General features: G+C 41.0%; 5 protein-coding genes across 6 annotated transcripts in view; 2 read left to right on the forward strand and 3 right to left on the reverse strand.

The window, feature by feature from the left end:
* The window catches only part of LOC134194823 (V-type proton ATPase subunit F-like), a 1,091-nt gene extending 894 nt beyond the window's left edge, over positions 1-197 (reverse strand). Inside the window, exons 1-2 of the mRNA XM_062663794.1 lie at positions 105-197; positions 1-49 (exon numbers count right to left, since the gene is read on the reverse strand). The exon at positions 1-49 is cut by the window's left edge and continues 33 nt beyond it. Of these exons, the coding sequence (XP_062519778.1) occupies positions 1-49; positions 105-155 (100 nt within the window). The 5' untranslated portion in view covers positions 156-197. The remainder of the gene's footprint in view (positions 50-104) is intronic.
* Positions 198-284: 87 nt separating this feature from the next.
* Positions 285-7,365, forward strand: LOC134194624 (protein FMC1 homolog). The gene is made up of 3 exons (XM_062663566.1): positions 285-356; positions 417-551; positions 7,227-7,365. The coding sequence occupies exons 1-3, from the start codon at positions 285-287 to the stop codon at positions 7,332-7,334; spliced, it is 315 nt and encodes a 104-aa protein (XP_062519550.1). The 3' UTR covers positions 7,335-7,365.
* On the reverse strand, positions 7,314-8,018 carry LOC134194934 (uncharacterized). Its single transcript, XM_062663918.1, has one exon. The coding sequence runs from the start codon at positions 7,966-7,968 to the stop codon at positions 7,435-7,437; it is 534 nt and encodes a 177-aa protein (XP_062519902.1). The 5' UTR covers positions 7,969-8,018; the 3' UTR covers positions 7,314-7,434.
* A 716-nt stretch (positions 8,019-8,734) lies between these two features.
* Positions 8,735-12,513, forward strand: LOC134195044 (uncharacterized). Of its 2 annotated transcripts, XM_062664048.1 has the most exons (3): positions 8,735-9,556; positions 10,268-11,395; positions 11,459-12,513. In XM_062664048.1, exons 1-3 carry the CDS (start codon positions 8,863-8,865, stop codon positions 12,106-12,108), a joined length of 2,472 nt encoding a protein of 823 aa, XP_062520032.1. In that variant the 5' UTR covers positions 8,735-8,862; the 3' UTR covers positions 12,109-12,513. The 2 variants fall into 2 exon arrangements, with proteins under 2 accessions (XP_062520032.1, XP_062520031.1); XM_062664047.1 differs by having other exon boundaries at positions 10,268-12,513.
* Positions 12,514-13,213: 700 nt separating this feature from the next.
* Positions 13,214-17,500, reverse strand: part of LOC134194721 (ultra-long-chain fatty acid omega-hydroxylase-like) — a 7,442-nt gene continuing 3,155 nt past the window's right edge. The window contains exons 6-15 of the mRNA XM_062663667.1: positions 15,859-15,918; positions 15,688-15,784; positions 15,582-15,623; positions 15,132-15,291; positions 14,715-14,817; positions 14,026-14,156; positions 13,891-13,955; positions 13,742-13,824; positions 13,534-13,599; positions 13,214-13,469 (exon numbers count right to left, since the gene is read on the reverse strand). Of these exons, the coding sequence (XP_062519651.1) occupies positions 13,352-13,469; positions 13,534-13,599; positions 13,742-13,824; positions 13,891-13,955; positions 14,026-14,156; positions 14,715-14,817; positions 15,132-15,291; positions 15,582-15,623; positions 15,688-15,784; positions 15,859-15,918 (925 nt within the window). The 3' untranslated portion in view covers positions 13,214-13,351. The remainder of the gene's footprint in view (positions 13,470-13,533; positions 13,600-13,741; positions 13,825-13,890; positions 13,956-14,025; positions 14,157-14,714; positions 14,818-15,131; positions 15,292-15,581; positions 15,624-15,687; positions 15,785-15,858; positions 15,919-17,500) is intronic.

The raw sequence follows: 17,500 nt of genomic DNA on the forward strand, positions 1-17,500 counted from the left end.
TATCATTGATCTCTCCGATTCCTCCCAACATAAAGCCCGTACACGTGTCCTAGACAGAAACCTCCGTGTTAGAAAGCACGACAGTCACAATGAATGATGAATACCTCGTCGCCGATAACAGCTATCAGCTTCTTGCGAATTTGCTGGTGAGCCATGACGCGCAAAACAGCAGAGGCAAGCAATTAGAAGCCCGGATTAATAACCCGGATAAAATAGCCCGGATAAAATAGCCCGGATTAAAATCGCTTATAACCCGGATTAAAACAAGTCACGTGATTTATTGTATGGCTCGTCCAGTGTCGTTGCTACGGAATATTGTGCGCGAGCTGCGTTTGTCGCGCTCGCGAGATTTAGCAGTAAAATTATCATACGTTTGCTACAAATTTACAAATATAATATTTTTATTTTTTTATTAGAAGAAAGTGCCTTTGGTGTCGTCTGCTGCGTACAAATATGTTTTAACAAAATTCAGAGACGGAAGCGAAGGGCAAGAGTTAGTGCAGGACGGTGAAATCTGGTATTTGTATATGAAATCTAGACGAGAACACACGGTAGGGTAATGAAATTTATTATTTAACAAAATTGTTTAATTAATTAATTAATGATAGGCCAACACACACAGACGGACATACATACATACATACATACGTACATACATTTTTTGTACATACGTACATACAAGAGCCCCTAAGGCCAGGTTCGATACTGTAATCACTATTCTGCAATCTAACACTACTGTATTAGAAGTCACTATGTTTCACACTTGCTGTACTTGCTGTAGATACTTGCTGTAGACAGAACCTGACACTCCGGAGAGAGAGAGGCAATTGTATGGTAGTTCCTTGCCCAAAGGATTTTATGTATGTGGCCCTCCCGCACTCAAACTCTGACCCAAAGGTCCCGGATGTTGCCAATCTCCAACTGCGCACTCTAACCAATTGAGCCACATGCATTTTTTGTACCTACGTACATGCAAGAGCCCCTAAGGCTCAGGTTTGATACTGCAATGACTAGGCTACGATGCTACAATGCTACAATGCTATGATGCTACAATGCTATCAGCAGTCACTGCCTATATGTCACTTCTTCTTCTTGGACAGAACTGACACTCCAGAGAGAGAGGCAAGTGTATGTTAGTTCCTTGCCCAAGGGAACTTACGTACATACATACATACATACATGCATACATACATACATACATTTTTTTGTTTCATTAAAAGTTGGTACAACTTCTAAATCAATCTAAATTCTTTACACTAAAGCTAGGCTTACAAAAGGTCCCAAAGGCTTCCAAAAAGACACGTCCCACTTTCTCGCACACCAAACAGTTTGTATATGTCTACGTAAATGCCATTTAAAACTGTTCATAATTCCATACATACATACATATATACATACATACATACATACATACGTACGTACGTACATACATATGTACATACATACATGCATGCATACATACATACATAATACATACATAATACATACATACATGATGGTATGTCCACTGATTTCAGTGATGACTCTTTAATGTTTCTTGTGTCGCATGTGAGACATGAGTCCTGCTTTTGAGCGACACACTAAGTCACATGTCAGACAACGAAAAGAAGGACTGACATGTGATGATTGTAGTTGTTGCAGATGTTGTTGCTGTTGAACTTGTTGAAGGTGGAGTCGCTGCTGGTCTTTGCGACACTGTCTCTTAGCTCTAGCAGCTTTCAGACGACTTTCCTCAAAACTTTGAATGCATTTATGACAACGGTTCCTCCACAGTGCCCTATCTTTTGCAAGGGTCTCAAAACTGGAAGGGTTGATGGAGCATTTCTTCAAGTTAGCCTTTAGAGAGTCTTTAAATCTCAGCTTTGGACCTCCCTGGTGTCGCGCCCCTTCTCCCAATTGCCCATAAAAAAGTTGTTTGGGAGTTCTTGTATCGGACATTCGGACAACGTGACCAGCCCAACGAAATTGACATTTAAGGAGGTAGTACTCCAGACCACACATATTGCTTACAGAAAGTACCTCTGTGTCTGGAACCATATCCTCCCACTTAATACCGCAGATCCGACGAAGACATCTCATGTGAAAGCTGCTAAGCACAGCAAAATTTCGACGGAGCAGTGTCCATGATTCACAGCCATATAATAAAGTTGGTAAGATGGCTGCTTTGTATACAGATATTTTGGTCGTCAGCTTAATATCATGTCTATTCCACAGCTTCCTGGAAAGCTTGCCAAAAGCTGAGCTAGCTTTTGAAATTCTGCAGGACACTTCCGTGGCAAGTGTGGTGTCAACTGACAAAGAGCTACCGAGATAGATGAAATTTTGGACATACGTAAGGGGGTGATCACCCACCATGATTGGTGGAGGAACTGGACTGCCTCCAGGCTTAGGTTGGAAAAGCGCATGGGTCTTTTTCAAACTGATTGAAAGACCAAAACGCTCTGCAGATCTATTGAAGCACTTCATGATACATTGGATGTCATCAAACGTATGAGCACAGACTGCACAGTCATCGGCAAACAATAGGTCCCGAACTATCACGTCAGAAACCATTGTTTTGGCTTTCAGTCGTCGAAGATTGAAAATACCACCACTCGATCTAAACTGGACTTGGATGCCAGGTCGGAGATCTTTCAATGCATCATTCAACATACACGAGAACAATATGCTGAACAGTGTTGGGGCAAGGACACATCCCTGCTTGGCACCATTGCTGACTGGGAAACTGGACGAGATAGAACCATTGTCTATGACTCTAGCTTCCATGCCATCATGAAAAGCCGCAATGAGATTTACAATTTTAGTTGGACAACCCAGTTTGGCTAGGATCTTCCACAAGCCCGTACGATCGACTGAGTCGAATGCCTTGACTAAATCAATGAAAACGATAAATAGATCTATGTGTTGTTCCCTACATTTTTCTTGGATTTGACGTGCAGAGAAGACCATATCAATAGTCCCGCGACCTGAACGGAAACCACATTGAGACTCGGGTAGAATCTTCTCCGTTAAGTGAGCAACGAGACGATCTAGAAGAAGTCTTGCCATAATTTTACCGGCCACAGATAACAACGATATCCCTCGATGGTTGTTGCAGTCAGATTTATCACCTTTCTTCTTGTACAAATGCACAATGTGAGCATCCTTAAATGCTTTAGGGACTCTCTCCTGTTCCCAACATTCTCTGACGAGATCACCTAGTTTGGTTAACAGCAAGGGGCCACCATGTTTAAAGACTTCAACAGGCAAGCCATCTGCACCTGGAGACTTGCCATTTGACATATTGGCAATTACATTGCCAATTTCAAGTATAGAAGGAGGGTCAGACATTTGTGAGATAAGGGGCATCTGTGGGATTGCTTCAATGGCTTCCTCACAGATACGAGAAGGCCGATTGAGAACAGATGAAAAATGCTCTACCCAACGATCCAGGATGTCTTCTTTACCATGCAACATTGAGGATTCATCAGCAGTGCGAAGTGGTGTACTTCCACTGAATTCTGGACCAAAGATTTGTCTCAGGCCAGTATACAATGTCCTCATGTCATGTCGGTCACTGGCTAGCTGGAGCTCTTTTGCTTTCTCATCCCACCATGCATCCCTCATAGCACCAAGTCGTGATCGAACTAATCTCTTGCTGGATCTATAAGCATTGGCTTTTCTATAATCGTTCCTGTCAGCCAACCACGCCCGATGCTTATGATGTAATCTGTCAAGGAGATTACAAATATCAATGTCATTGTCGTCAAACCAGTCTTGATGTTTCTTTCCTTGGATGCCAAGAACCTGTTTTGATGCATCATAAACAGAATCACGTAAGCATGACCACTGTGAATCAATATCACACGCAGATGTACAAGCAGGCACACTCCCTAAAGTTTCAGAAATTTTCTCACAGAGATTCTCTCTGGCGCCAAGTGTTCGTAGACTATCCACATTCAACTTCTGTTGTTTACTCTTGGATTGATGGCGTGCAGGAGCCTTGATAGTATACAAGAGATTGATCCGCACCATTCTATGATCAGATAGATCAGTAGCAGATGCACCACGCATTACTCTTGTGTGTTTGACATATTTTACGTCTGCCCGACGAACAATAGCAAAGTCAATCATATGCCAACGAGACGACCGCGGGTGCATCCATGTTGTCTTGTATTTATCTTGTTGTTGAAACAATGTGTTTGTTATTGTTAAATCATGAGATGCACAAAGGGTCAGAAGAAGGGTGCCATTACTGTTTTCGGTTCCGATGCCATGGTGGCCAAGAAAGCCAGCCCAGGCTTCATGGTCAGATCCAACACGAGCATTGAAATCTCCTAAAAGCAGTAATTTGTCTTTTGGTGACACAGACTTTATCACATTATTCAGATCATCATAAAACTTTTCTTTGGCCTCGATTGTATCACACATAGTTGGAGCATAGGCACTGATGATAGTTAGGTAATTGTGTGAAGTCAGAAGAACACGAACAGTCATAAGGCGATCGGTGATGCCCTTTGGAAGAGTATCGAGACGATTAACAAGAGATGTCCTAATGGCAAGACCAACACCAGACTGCCTCTTCTCACTAGCGGGTCGACCTTTCCAAAAGATTGTGAATCCACCACCTACTTCACGTAACTCTCCGTTGTCCGCAAGGTGAGTTTCACTAAGGGCAGCGATGTCAATCCTATAACGCTTTAGCTCGTGAGAGAGAATTGCCGTTTTGCGCTGAATCCGATCATTAGAGTCAATAAGAGTCCTTACATTCCAACAAGCAACTTTAAGTTCCGTTTTCCTCTTTGTTCGACCGCAAAATTGGACGACTAACCAGCCGCGGTAAACTGGTAAGTGGCAACAGGGTGAGCTTTTTTTAGACCACCTTTTCTAGGTCCTTCCTCATTCGAGGTGAGCAGTGCTCTCACTGAAAAGTGCTGCTCAGTCGTGCTAGTAGGACCGGATGTAGTTTTCACCCCAGGTAAACTACAAACGACCATCTTGCTAGCACCGCTTACATGCAGATTCGTGACTGATGACTCCCGACACCATCCTATGCCTGTCATCGTCGCCCCTCCTCTATCGCTGTAAGACTTTAAAGAAAGAGAACAGAAGTCCCAGTAATAGGAAACACTAAAGGAACCTGCACAATGAAGAGATTTTAGTGAGCCAGGGGTGTGCAGATCCAAACCCACTCTCTCGTCCAGAACGCACAAAACAGATCTCTGGGGCAAGAGATGCAACAAGAGAACTTATGCGTCTAGATGCATGTGACTTGCCAGCTACACCTGAGAGAGATCTGTGTAACTGCCATTTGAGTATGTCACAAGCTACTCGGTATGATTGCCCTCAGAGCCATTGAACTGCATAGAATAGGTCCAGTCACATTTGCCTCATCAGCCAAACTGCTTGAAGTCACAGATCCTTGACCACAAACAGAGCACTACCAACGCTCATTTTAAGAAAACTACGCGCTGGCACAGGCCTTGAAATGGCGGCCTGCTCTCGCCATGTCGTAGTGTTGTCAATAGGATATTGGAGCATTTAGACGAAGCAGCACTGCCACATGCTGCATCACTCCTCCCTGTTAACACTACCGCTGTTGGTCCACGACTGCTTATTCGACAGGAAACCTGCTTATGTCGCAGCTAACCTCCATATCTGAAGGCCATTCCACTATCCGCCACCTGTGGACGCGCCTAGTAGTAGACAGCTCTACCCTAGGACATACATACATACATACATACATACATACATACATACATACATACATACATGGTTTATTCATCCCGAGGGGCGTGTCTGAGATCTCTGCCTACAACTAGTACGGCGCAAGATTAAAAGGTCACTAAGCACTAAACTAAACAGCAACAGACAGCAAGAGCCAAAACTAAAAAAAGGAACAGAATTAAGGCTATTACTACTTTTACACAAATAGGTCTAAGTCCATCCAACAGTCTGAATTTCTTCGACACCAGGCTGCAACGATATGCCAATGGAAATTCTGCTCATCTTTTTTAACAGGAAGTTTGATGAAGGCTTGCTGAATTTGAGGAACCGCAATATAGGTTCAAAGCTACTACAATCTACCAGGCCTCTTGACCCGACTTGTAAGGTGTGGAGTTGAGCACTCCACCAAGCTTGTTTACAAGCTGATACCACATTGCTGTATTAATTTTCTTGTATTCAGATGAGGTAGTAAAGTTCTCTTCAAAATACACTGTCAATTCCAGAAGGCATACATGCATACATACATTTTTTGTTTTGTTACAAGGACCCTTAGGGCCCAGGTTACTGCAGACACTACTAAGTACTTGCTACTATACTTTCTACGATACTAGTATACACTCTACGATACTAGTATACAATTGAAACACTATCAGCAGTCACTGTCTATATGTAACTTCTTCTTTGCTTCTTGGACAGAGCCTGACACTCCAGAGAGAGAGGCAATTGTATGTTAGTTCCTTGCCCAAGGGAACTTATGTATGTGGCGCTCCTGCACTCGAACTCTGACCCGAAGGTCCCGGATGTTTCCAATCTCCAACTCCACACTCTAACCAATTGAGCCACATACATACATACATACATACATACATACATACATACATACATACATACATACATACCTACATAAATGCATGCATGCATGCATACATACATACATACATACATACATACATACATACATACATACCTACATACATGCATGCATGCATGCATGCATGCATACATACATACATACATACATACATGCGTACATACATACCTACATACATGCATGTACGCATGCATACATACATACATACATACATACATACATACATGTATACATACATGCATACATACATACATACAAAGAGACAACTGCAGAACACACAGACATGTACATGCAAACAGGCTGAGTAGACCATATAATGTCTGTTGTATGTGTGTTTGTCTATTTGTATGTAGGTATGTATCTATGTATGTATGTATGTATGTATGTCCGTTTGTGTCTTTTCATCTATCCCTTCATTAATTAATTAAATTGACAATTTTGTCACATACATGCAAACGAACATACATACAAACAGACAGACATACAAACAAACATTCATACAAACAGACATACAGACAGACAGATTGAGTACACTATACATGTATAATCGATAAATGTACACACAAACTTACATTCTAGAATTGTGGCACTATACTGCTAGTCAATTTAACTGTATGGAAAGATAGACTTCTTTCTTGATGTTATGTAGGCTTTGCTGGCGCGTTATTGTCGTGGCGAACGGTCCATCGAAGATGCAGCTAAAATGGTGGGACTGCAGATTCCTGACAAGCCGAAGTTGGACAATAAAAGCTTGTAATTTTCTTATTCTACCAAGTGTACAAATTACATAAAAAATACAAAATTGCATGTACAAGCCAATGTAAAAATATTGATATCAATTAATTTGTGAGCAAATTCTACAACTTGTCAAACTCGTTTCCCGCTTCCAAGCCCAGACACTTGCACAGCTTGACAAGATACTGCCCATGCTCTTCAAACAGTACCTCAAGTCCATCCACCATGTGGGGATTAACCTTCATCCGGGAATCCATGTCAGCATTCATCCGGGAACCCATGCCCGCATCTTTCACCGACACCTCTTCGTCTTCCTGCTTTTCCTGCTTTATCGAATATCTGTAGAAACACCCCTCTAATAGTTGCCATGCGACGCTCGATCTCTCCCACCGTGAAACACGCGATGGGTTGGGATGAGGCGCCTTTTTCACAAAACGCCCGTTGCTGCCGCGCCTCGTGTGGTATCCTTCCAGCATTGTGCGGGTCTCGCTGTCTGTCGCTTGTCTGAGAAGAGTCTCGAGTATCTCTAAACGCTGATCGGTGTTGAAATATCGGAACATACGGGCAAGCAGTACGTGCCCGTCCCTCTGATCTTCACTCGTGTCGACCCTTTCGGACGTCACACTGGGAGACTCTTTTCTGCGGGTCGAAATCATAACCTCAGATGTGCTTTGTTGGGAAGCACCACCCACTGAACAGTCACGAGTGTTTTTGTGTCATGTGCGCAGGCGCACGTGATCTGTCGTGTGTCGTGCGTACGCCATACGCAAATATTTCAAATACCAATATGTAAGCGAAGTGCCCTGATGTGACTGTTTTTACTCACATTTTAAATAAAAGTGAGTTTGTAACGTCGTGTTGCCTGTTTTAGTTTAGCCTCGGTCTCCAAGACCCGTGTAGCGCCAATTATCTGCGCTACGCGCCTCTGGAAAGTCGAGGCTACAGTAGTTACGTTGTGCACGGGGTCGTAGCACCCAGTCCATAGCCGGACCAGTTTTCACAAAGATGACTTTCGCCAGAAGCACCATGCAATCAACTTCCGATTTGAGATATAAATAATTAAATAAGTAATATATACTATTAGTTAGTTTACTGTTAGTGACTGTATGTACTGTATCTGCAGTTTCATCAAATGACACTGGTAACGTAGCGCACGTTGGGTCATTCCTCGCTAGCGCACGCTATTAACGCACGTTAGATCGAACCAGTTTATTGTTCCTACGTCCTCATCACTTCACACCTAACTAGAGCCTAAGAGTACATAGCCTCGTTCCCAGGCGTTCGCCTCACTCCTCCGTGGACTGGAGCACTCGCGCGTCACATGACTAGGTGGACGTCACATGACTAGCCATGACAGCTTAGTCATGTGACGCGCGAGCGCTGCGCGGAGGAGCGAGGAGAACGCCTGGGGACGCGGCTAAGTGTACTTGCGAAATATGAAAAATATGAAACAGAAAGAAAGTTGCGCAATTTCAGTTTTATTGTTAGGGTGACGATGACGTCGTCTAGTTCAATCCGATTGACGTGTTGGGTCTAGACGCATTGCATGTATGGACATGGAGAAAACGCCTCTTCTGTCTTCCGAGTCGCGGCAAGGCACAACAAGGCGAGATTGCTCGAGACGTCCTGAAGAGTCTGGAAAACACACAATTTCTGGTATTCTCCAACTTCTGCTTCTGATTTTCGTTTGGTCGTGCTTACTGGCAGGACGCTGGCTCGCGACTGTTGACTTGTACGGGCACGAAAACTGCAAGACTGAAAGGGGAACGTGGATGTGTTACTGCAGCCACATGAACGACTCGTGGAGCTGTCCAGAAAACCAATACCAACTGTCAAGTAAATATGATCGAGGATACCTCTGGGAGATCACACACTCACAGTCAGACAATTCAACAGGAGCAGACGCAAACAGCCAAGGAAAGAGATTCCAGCTCTACTACGCTTATTCCACATGCCAGCAGGCGTTCCTTGCCGCAGTTGCTGTCGTTCTCATTGGAATCAGAATATACGAAATTTGTCGAGAAAAAAGAAAAGACGAGTATGATCATGCGTTATCTGTTGTTAGATCAAAGTCGACATCTGACGAGCTGATGTTGCAATGGAAAATTGCTGGAATGTTTCTCCTCGGATGTTTCATTCACAGGATGGTGATCTTATTCCAGCTGTTCAACTGCGCATCTCCGACTGAGGGCGGTCTTCGCAAAACCAATGCGGTATTCGAGCTGACCTTCGTGTCAACATCAAGTTAGAGTAACTAATATGCATTCTAGTTGGAAGGAGTTTTAGTTTTGCATGGCTTAATTGATTGAAATGCAAAACGGATGCACAATGAAAGTAGTATTTACACTAAGATTTTGCGGCCAGACTTTGACACTCTATGTTATGCGCAAAGCGTGGATATGGAGAAACTGTGGAGTTCTAGTTTTTTTCAGATAATTTGAGAGTTAGGCCCGGTTCACTGTACGATGCTGACGCCGACGTTGACGCTGGAATAGAAGTGAATCCTATTCCAGCGTCAGCGTCAGCGTCAACATCAAAGAATGCCGCCTGCGTCAAGACGGTGTCCTTGATGAGCGTCAGCGTCAACCCTGTAAACCGGGCTTTAGGGTTAGGTTTAGAGTTGGGTTGGGATTGGGGTTGGGGTTTAGGGTTAGAGTTTAGGGTTGGAGTTTAGGGTTGGGTTGGGGCTGGGGTTATGTAGGGTTGGCGATGGAGTTGAGGTTGGGGTTGGGGTTGGGGTTGGGGTTGCGATTCGGTATGCATGGTTTGTATATTGGCGATCCATGGTTTGCAGGCAACCCATGGATTGTACCGGGCAATCGATGGATTGTCCAAATCTGCGCTTTGCGCACAACATATGTATATGTATACGAGACAAGAGAGTCTATCAGTCCATCTATGGACTCTCCCTATAATTAAGGACGCAATCCAACTTTCTTTTTGTGTTTTCTCTAGATCTCCTTTTGCTTTTCGAAGTTGCGGTTGGTATGAAGGGGAGATCGTTCACGATGCCGAGGAAGATGAGATTTGGCTGCGGACTGCTCGGCCTCTGCAGCCTTTCCCTCATAGTCGACACTCTAGTGAGATCAACATGCATGGACAAAGCCAACACATCCGACCTTCTATCCGACCAAATCTGGACCTTCCTAAAACCTCTCTTCACCGCCGTCACAATCGGTATGTACGCACAATGTTTCACTCTATTTCTGCATATTGCGCTACAGCGAGAAATCGCCAAAAATACGGAGGAGCATGCGCACGACATGGAAGAAGGGGATGGCGGTAACAAATATGGCAATGGAGATACAAGTGGGGAGGAAGGTAGATCAAAAATTCGGGGTGTACACCCTCTAAACGAGCAGCCAGAGGGATCATCCGAAGATGAATGGGAGTTTGGTTTTCAATTGGTCGATGCTGAGCACATTGGCGAGTCACTAGAGCAGAGCTATCCGATGGTACACAGACGGACGACAAACTCTCAAAAGACAAGAAACGCGATCCAAAAAGATTTCATGAGGATGATATGTGTGTATGTTGTGTGCACACGCGTTCTTCCGGGGTTACTCATACTCTTGCCGGCAATCGTGTTTACCCTCACTGCCTTGTTTGTCTTCATTGGGGAGGAAGGCTTGTTTCAACATTTGCCACGCCTTCAGAACACACTGCATGTAGCCATTGTCGCCATCAGTCTTTTCTTGTTGGTCTTTCACTTTTGTATACGTCGTTCGTATCGGGTGCAACGAGTAAGCCGTTCGAGATCGACCCGCGGGCAGTCGGGTAACGTGTGCGTGGCCGTTCGTTCGATGTGGAACTGGCTGTTTCACGGAGACCCCGAAAGAGTTGTGTACGTGTTTTATTTCCTACTCGGAGGCATCGGATACAACTTGTTCGAGTTTTCCGCCTACTGCAAATACGGGAGCAACCTCCACGATGAGACAAGACAACAAATGGGCGCAACCGAAGGATTGCTCGGAATTCTCTCGAGTTCACTCGTATTTTTTGTCATTTTGAAACTAAAACTGGTCAAGACTCACGTCGATGTGGATGTTCACCACAGCAGTAACAATGACGAGAGAAATAACGGTTTGATATTAATTGCTAAGTCTGTGATGATAAAAATTCTTCTCTCACTCTCGGTTTCGCTAGTAATTACCAACATATTGAAAGAGAATTTTGACAAAGATAAAGAAGTGTTTCTTGAAGATTCGAGAAGACTGTACATCTATTACGATATTCTTCGGCCAATTGTTGTCGACTTTAGAGCTCATACAGCTCTTATGCTTTTCTGCTTAGCGTTGGATGATAGCAGCGACAGGCAAGTACGGAAACGAAACCTTTCTCTCGTCAAAAATCAATCGCAACGCAAAAACACTTCTGGGAGCGACGAATTTGGAACTGGAAATTCAATATTACCGGTACTCACAAGCGAAAAGGGTGACGTATTTCACGCCATACCCAAATGCCATCACTGCGACGCTAAACGTTCGATGGATTCTCCGCATTCAAAACGCAATCCGTTTGTTTCCACAATGGCAACAACTGGAGACGCCCACGAGATTAGTGTAGCAACAAGTGCAGCGCCTGAAGTCTCTTCAACACCACAGAAGAGCAGAACGAAAAAGAAAGCCAAAGGGTTGTACTCAGTAGAACACAATAACAAGAGAGCCTCACAGCCAGCTAAGCCACTGAAGATATCGGTCTCCGGTCACTCTCAAACGTCGTTACCCGGACGTTACCACCAACATCCGGGCATCCGAAAGAAGCACATGCATCAAGGGACCAAGACAAATTCCTGAATAACCAACAGGACAACAGAAGAAAAGACAAGAATTCAGTATTGTGAGCAGTATTTTGTCCAAAAAAGAACGAATTGATTGTCATGCATGTTTAGTTTACTAGAGAATCCCAAATTTACAGTCAAATATGTCAGTTGCTAAAAAGAACATTGCAACAATTTTTTTGTTCATAGAGTCGTTTGCCAACAATGTAGCAAGTTGTTGTTAATTAATATAAATGTTGTTAATTAATATAAATGTTGTTAATTAATATAAATGTTGTTAATTAATATAAATACCGACTTTTAGCAGCTGTTCATTCAAGCTAGTCCTTGAGTTTGCCACACTAATATAAACTGTTGTATTTCAAAAATTCTTATGCTTACTGTTACATGCATTCAAACCCAAAAATTGAAGGGCTGCATCTCACAATACACTAGACTATCGTATTGGAGGGATGCATTTCACAATACACTAGAATATTGTATTGGAGGGATGCATCTCACTATACACTACGCTATTGTATTGGAGGGATGCATTTCACAATACACTAGACTATTGTATTGGAGGGATGCATGTCACAATACACTACTGTCTATTCCCTGTAAGTGTAAACTTGGAAGTGAGTAATGAAGTTCAGGACACACTAGGTGTGCTCAATAGAGCACTAAGAGCTGCTCAAGTTGGACCATGTTACACCGATTATCGTAAATGGTTCCAGTTGCTAATCAGTTGGTCTTACAAGATAATTGGATAATAACCATTGCTCCACCCATTTGTCTCTGATATGCAAAAGTATTATTTTTTCGTTTCGTTTCTAGGAACGGCTTAGATAATTTGATAAACAGAAATGCCAGACCTAGCGGCTTCTAACGATACTTAGATCATCGAGAAAGTCCAAAAACAGCGGAGATATTGATGATTTTCAAAGTTCACACTTATGAGGAACAGACAGTAGACTATATATATCGTATTGGAGGGATGCATCGCACAATACACTAGACTATTGTATTTGGAGAGATGCATCTCACAATACACTAGACTATTGTATTGGAGAGATGCATCTCACAATACACTAGACTATTGTATTGGAGTAATGTATCTCACAATTGTATTGGAGGGATGTTACACTGTAGCACTCAATTAAAATAAAAGTACAAATGTATGACCATTATTCACATTCACAGCGATAATCATCAAGTCGAAAAAGCAGATGCACCCTACAAACATAACTAAAAAAACTATAAATCGTTCACAATCACAGCTATGATCCTGTAGACACTGCTCTGTCCGCAACATACAAAGTGAGTCCATCAACTGGCTTACTAATCGGACTGGGTGTTCTCTTGACAACATACGACTTGTCAACAGACAACACAAATCTTGAAGTAACAATATACATTGACATGAAAATTGCAACATTGTACACAACACAATCCTATTTACCTGTGGACAATGTGTGCAACAGCCACTTTCATCTCATTGAGAGCAAAGTTCTGGCCAATACAGTTTCTACAGAGATTACAGGCGCAATGTCATGCACATCAAAATTGTGACTGAATCATAGCAATCATGTACATGACACGAACTTAACTGATTAAGCGTACTAACAAGCACAACACGTAATTTAATTACAATGAGTGTCTAGTTCTACCTTGGACCTGCTGCAAATGGTATGTACTGATACGGATCCCAATTAGCACAATTGTTTGCTAAGAATCTTTCGGGTTCAAACTCCTATATTGTGATAAAAACAAACCTAGATATTGTATGACTCAATGTATACTCATGAACATATGATACCGATGGATGAGGCCAAACAGTTGGATTCCGATGCATCAAATGAACATTGACACCAACCCATGAGCCTGCAGAGACAGTGTATAGCTGTTGTAACGACCATGTTGCAGGCTGACAATTTTAGGTTTTGTGCCAGACCTTTGGGAATTTTGTATCCATCAATTGTCGTGTCTTCGGTGATGTCTCTGAAATATGAAGGAACTGGAGGATACAATCGTAACGCCTCTTTGATGCACATAGTTGTGTAGCTTAGCTGAGCGAGATCTTCCCTGATAAGATAAATGATGAGAAACCATGTGAGTTTGACTACACACACGCATGCACGCACCTGCACACACGTGCACACACACACACGACACACACACACACACACACACACACACACGAGACACAACACACACACACACACACACACACACACACACACACACACACACACACACACACACACACACACACACACACACACACACACACACACACACAGACACACACACACAGACACAGACACAGACACACACAGACACACAGACACAGACACAGACACAGACACACACACACACACACACACACACACACACACACACACACACACACACACACACACACACACACACACACACACACACAAGACACACACACACACACACACACACACACACACACACACACACACACACACACACACACACACACACACACACAAGACACACACACACACACACACACACACACACACACACACACACACACACACACACACACACACACACACACACACACACACACACACAATAAAAACCAAATTGTATTAACCATGAACTTACCATTCTATTGACTCTTTACTCTCCAATATACGACAAGCTTCCTCGTAACACTTGTCCTGATGATCCGCATACTTAGCAAGACAATACAAAGAGAAAATTATGCCTAAAATGACACCAACAAGATTTACCAATCTAACCACGTAGCACATGTAAGAAGTCAATCACATTCTATTCAACAAACAAACTCATGCAACTCTAACCTGAATGACTAGTACATACAATAAGTAGCACACAAGCTGATAAGTAAATAGAAAAAATAAATAAAAATATTGAATCAACAAGCGAGTGGAAAGTTGTTATGAGCAAACAGCAAACAGACAAACAACACACAGACAGAAGCCACTAAGTGGGTAGGTGACATCGATGGTAGAAAACCTTACACACAGTGACATAACGTAATTGAGTAAATGCTATCACCTGATGCTGTCGTGTCGTGGCCTTCAAACACAAATGTGTCCACCTCATCGCGAATTTCTCTTTCTGTTAATCCGAGTCCACTCTCGTCTCTCGCCAACAGTAAAATATCTAAGAAGTCCAAACACCGTCGACGAGGTGGTTCACTCTTCAAGTCATTCTTCTAATTGATCAACACACAAAGTAGTGACAATTGGATAGAATCGCATATACATACAAATTTATATTAAAATTAGATGCTATACTTTAATTAATGTATTAATATGTAAATGATAATATATAAGTACTCATTTAATTTTTTTAATTTTTAACCAATTTTCCTACAACTATTTTTTATTTAAAAAACTTAAATTATTTATATATAACAATTACCCATCCAACAAGTAAAGTGTATCACAAACAGACAGACCAAAGGGCCAGTAAACAAACTGACCAGCAGACAGTCTCGTGTACCTGCTGACTTTGCTTCAATGCGGCTTTCCTCTCTCGAATAACCTTGAAATCATATCAATTATCTATCACACACTCAACGTCAATGAGACTTCAATCATGTCTATACCTTTTCTGAAAATTCGTGTACCAGATCGCAGTAACGTTTCGTCTTTCTTCCCATCGGAGAGAGATAGAAGATAAAATCAGAATGATAAGGGGGAATCCTGTGAACACACACGCACAAACACACACATGTGACCAATACTCACAACAATTCAACTCAACAAATAGTCCACACATCATTCTCCGAAATGACAGCTCGTTTAGTTCTCGAATGGCATTAATGTAAGGATGATCACTATGGCAAAACAAATTCACAAAAGGATACTTTGCATCAAAACAAAAGATTGCTTTGTATCAAACAAAAGATTACTTTGCATCAAACAAAAGATTACTTTGCATCAAACAAAAGATTACTTTGCATCAAACAAAAGATTACTTTGTATCAAACAAAAGATTACTTTGCATCAAACAAAAGATTACTTTGTATCAAACAAAAGATTACTTTGCATCAAACAAAAGATTACTTTGTATCAAACAAAAGATTACTTTGCATCAAACAAAAGATTACTTTGTATCAAACAAAAGATTACTTTGTATCAAACAAAAGATTACTTTGCATCAAACAAAAGATTACTTTGCATCAAACAAAAGATTACTTTGTATCAAACAAAAGATTACTTTGCATCAAACAAAAGATTACTTTGTATCAAACAAAAGATTACTTTGCATCAAACAAAAGATTACTTTGTATCAAACAAAAGATTACTTTGTATCAAACAAAAGATTACTTTGTATCAAACAAAAGATTACTTTGTATCAAACAAAAGATTACTTTGTATCAAACAAAAGATTACTTTGCATCAAACAAAAGATTACTTTGCATCAAACAAAAGATTACTTTGTATCAAACAAAAGATTACTTTGCATCAAACAAAAGATTACTTTGTATCAAACAAAAGATTACTTTGCATCAAACAAAAGATTACTTTGTATCAAACAAAAGATTACTTTGTATCAAACAAAAGATTACTTTGTATCAAACAAAAGATTACTTTGTATCAAACAAAAGATTACTTTGTATCAAACAAAAGATTACTTTGTATCAAACAAAAGATTACTTTGTATCAAACAAAAGATTACTTTGTATCAAACAAAAGATTACTTTGTATCAAACAAAAGATTACTTTGTATCAAACAAAAGATTACTTTGTATCAAACAAAAGATTACTTTGTATCAAACAAAAGATTACTTTGTATCAAACAAAAGATTACTTTGTATCAAACAAAAGATTACTTTGTATCAAACAAAGATTACCTTGTATCAAACAAAAGATTACTTTGTATCAAACAAAAGATTACTTTGTATCAAACAAAAGATTACTTTGTATCAAACAAAAGATTACTTTGTATCAAACAAAGATTACTTTGCATCAAACAAAAGATTACTTTGTATCAAACAAAAGATTACTTTGTATCAAACAAAAGATTACTTTGTATCAAACAGAAGATTACTTTGCATCAAACAAAAGATTACTTTGTATCAAACAAAAGATTACTTTGTATCAAACAAAAGATTACATTGCATCAAACAAAAGATTACATTGCATCAAACAAAAGATTACTTTGTATCAAACAAAAGATTACTTTGCATCAAACAAAAGATTACTTTGTATCAAACAAAAGATTACTTTGTATCAAACAAAAGATTACATTGCATCAAACAAAAGATTACATTGCATCAAACAAAAGATTACTTTGTATCAAACAAAAGATTACATTGCATCAAACAAAAGATTACTTTGTATCAAACAAAAGATTACTTTGTATCAAACAAAAGATTACTTTGTATCAAACAAAAGATTACTTTGTATCAAACA

The sequence above is a fragment of the Corticium candelabrum genome, chromosome 19 (assembly GCF_963422355.1).
Source record: "Corticium candelabrum chromosome 19, ooCorCand1.1, whole genome shotgun sequence".
Taxonomy (NCBI): domain Eukaryota; kingdom Metazoa; phylum Porifera; class Homoscleromorpha; order Homosclerophorida; family Plakinidae; genus Corticium; species Corticium candelabrum.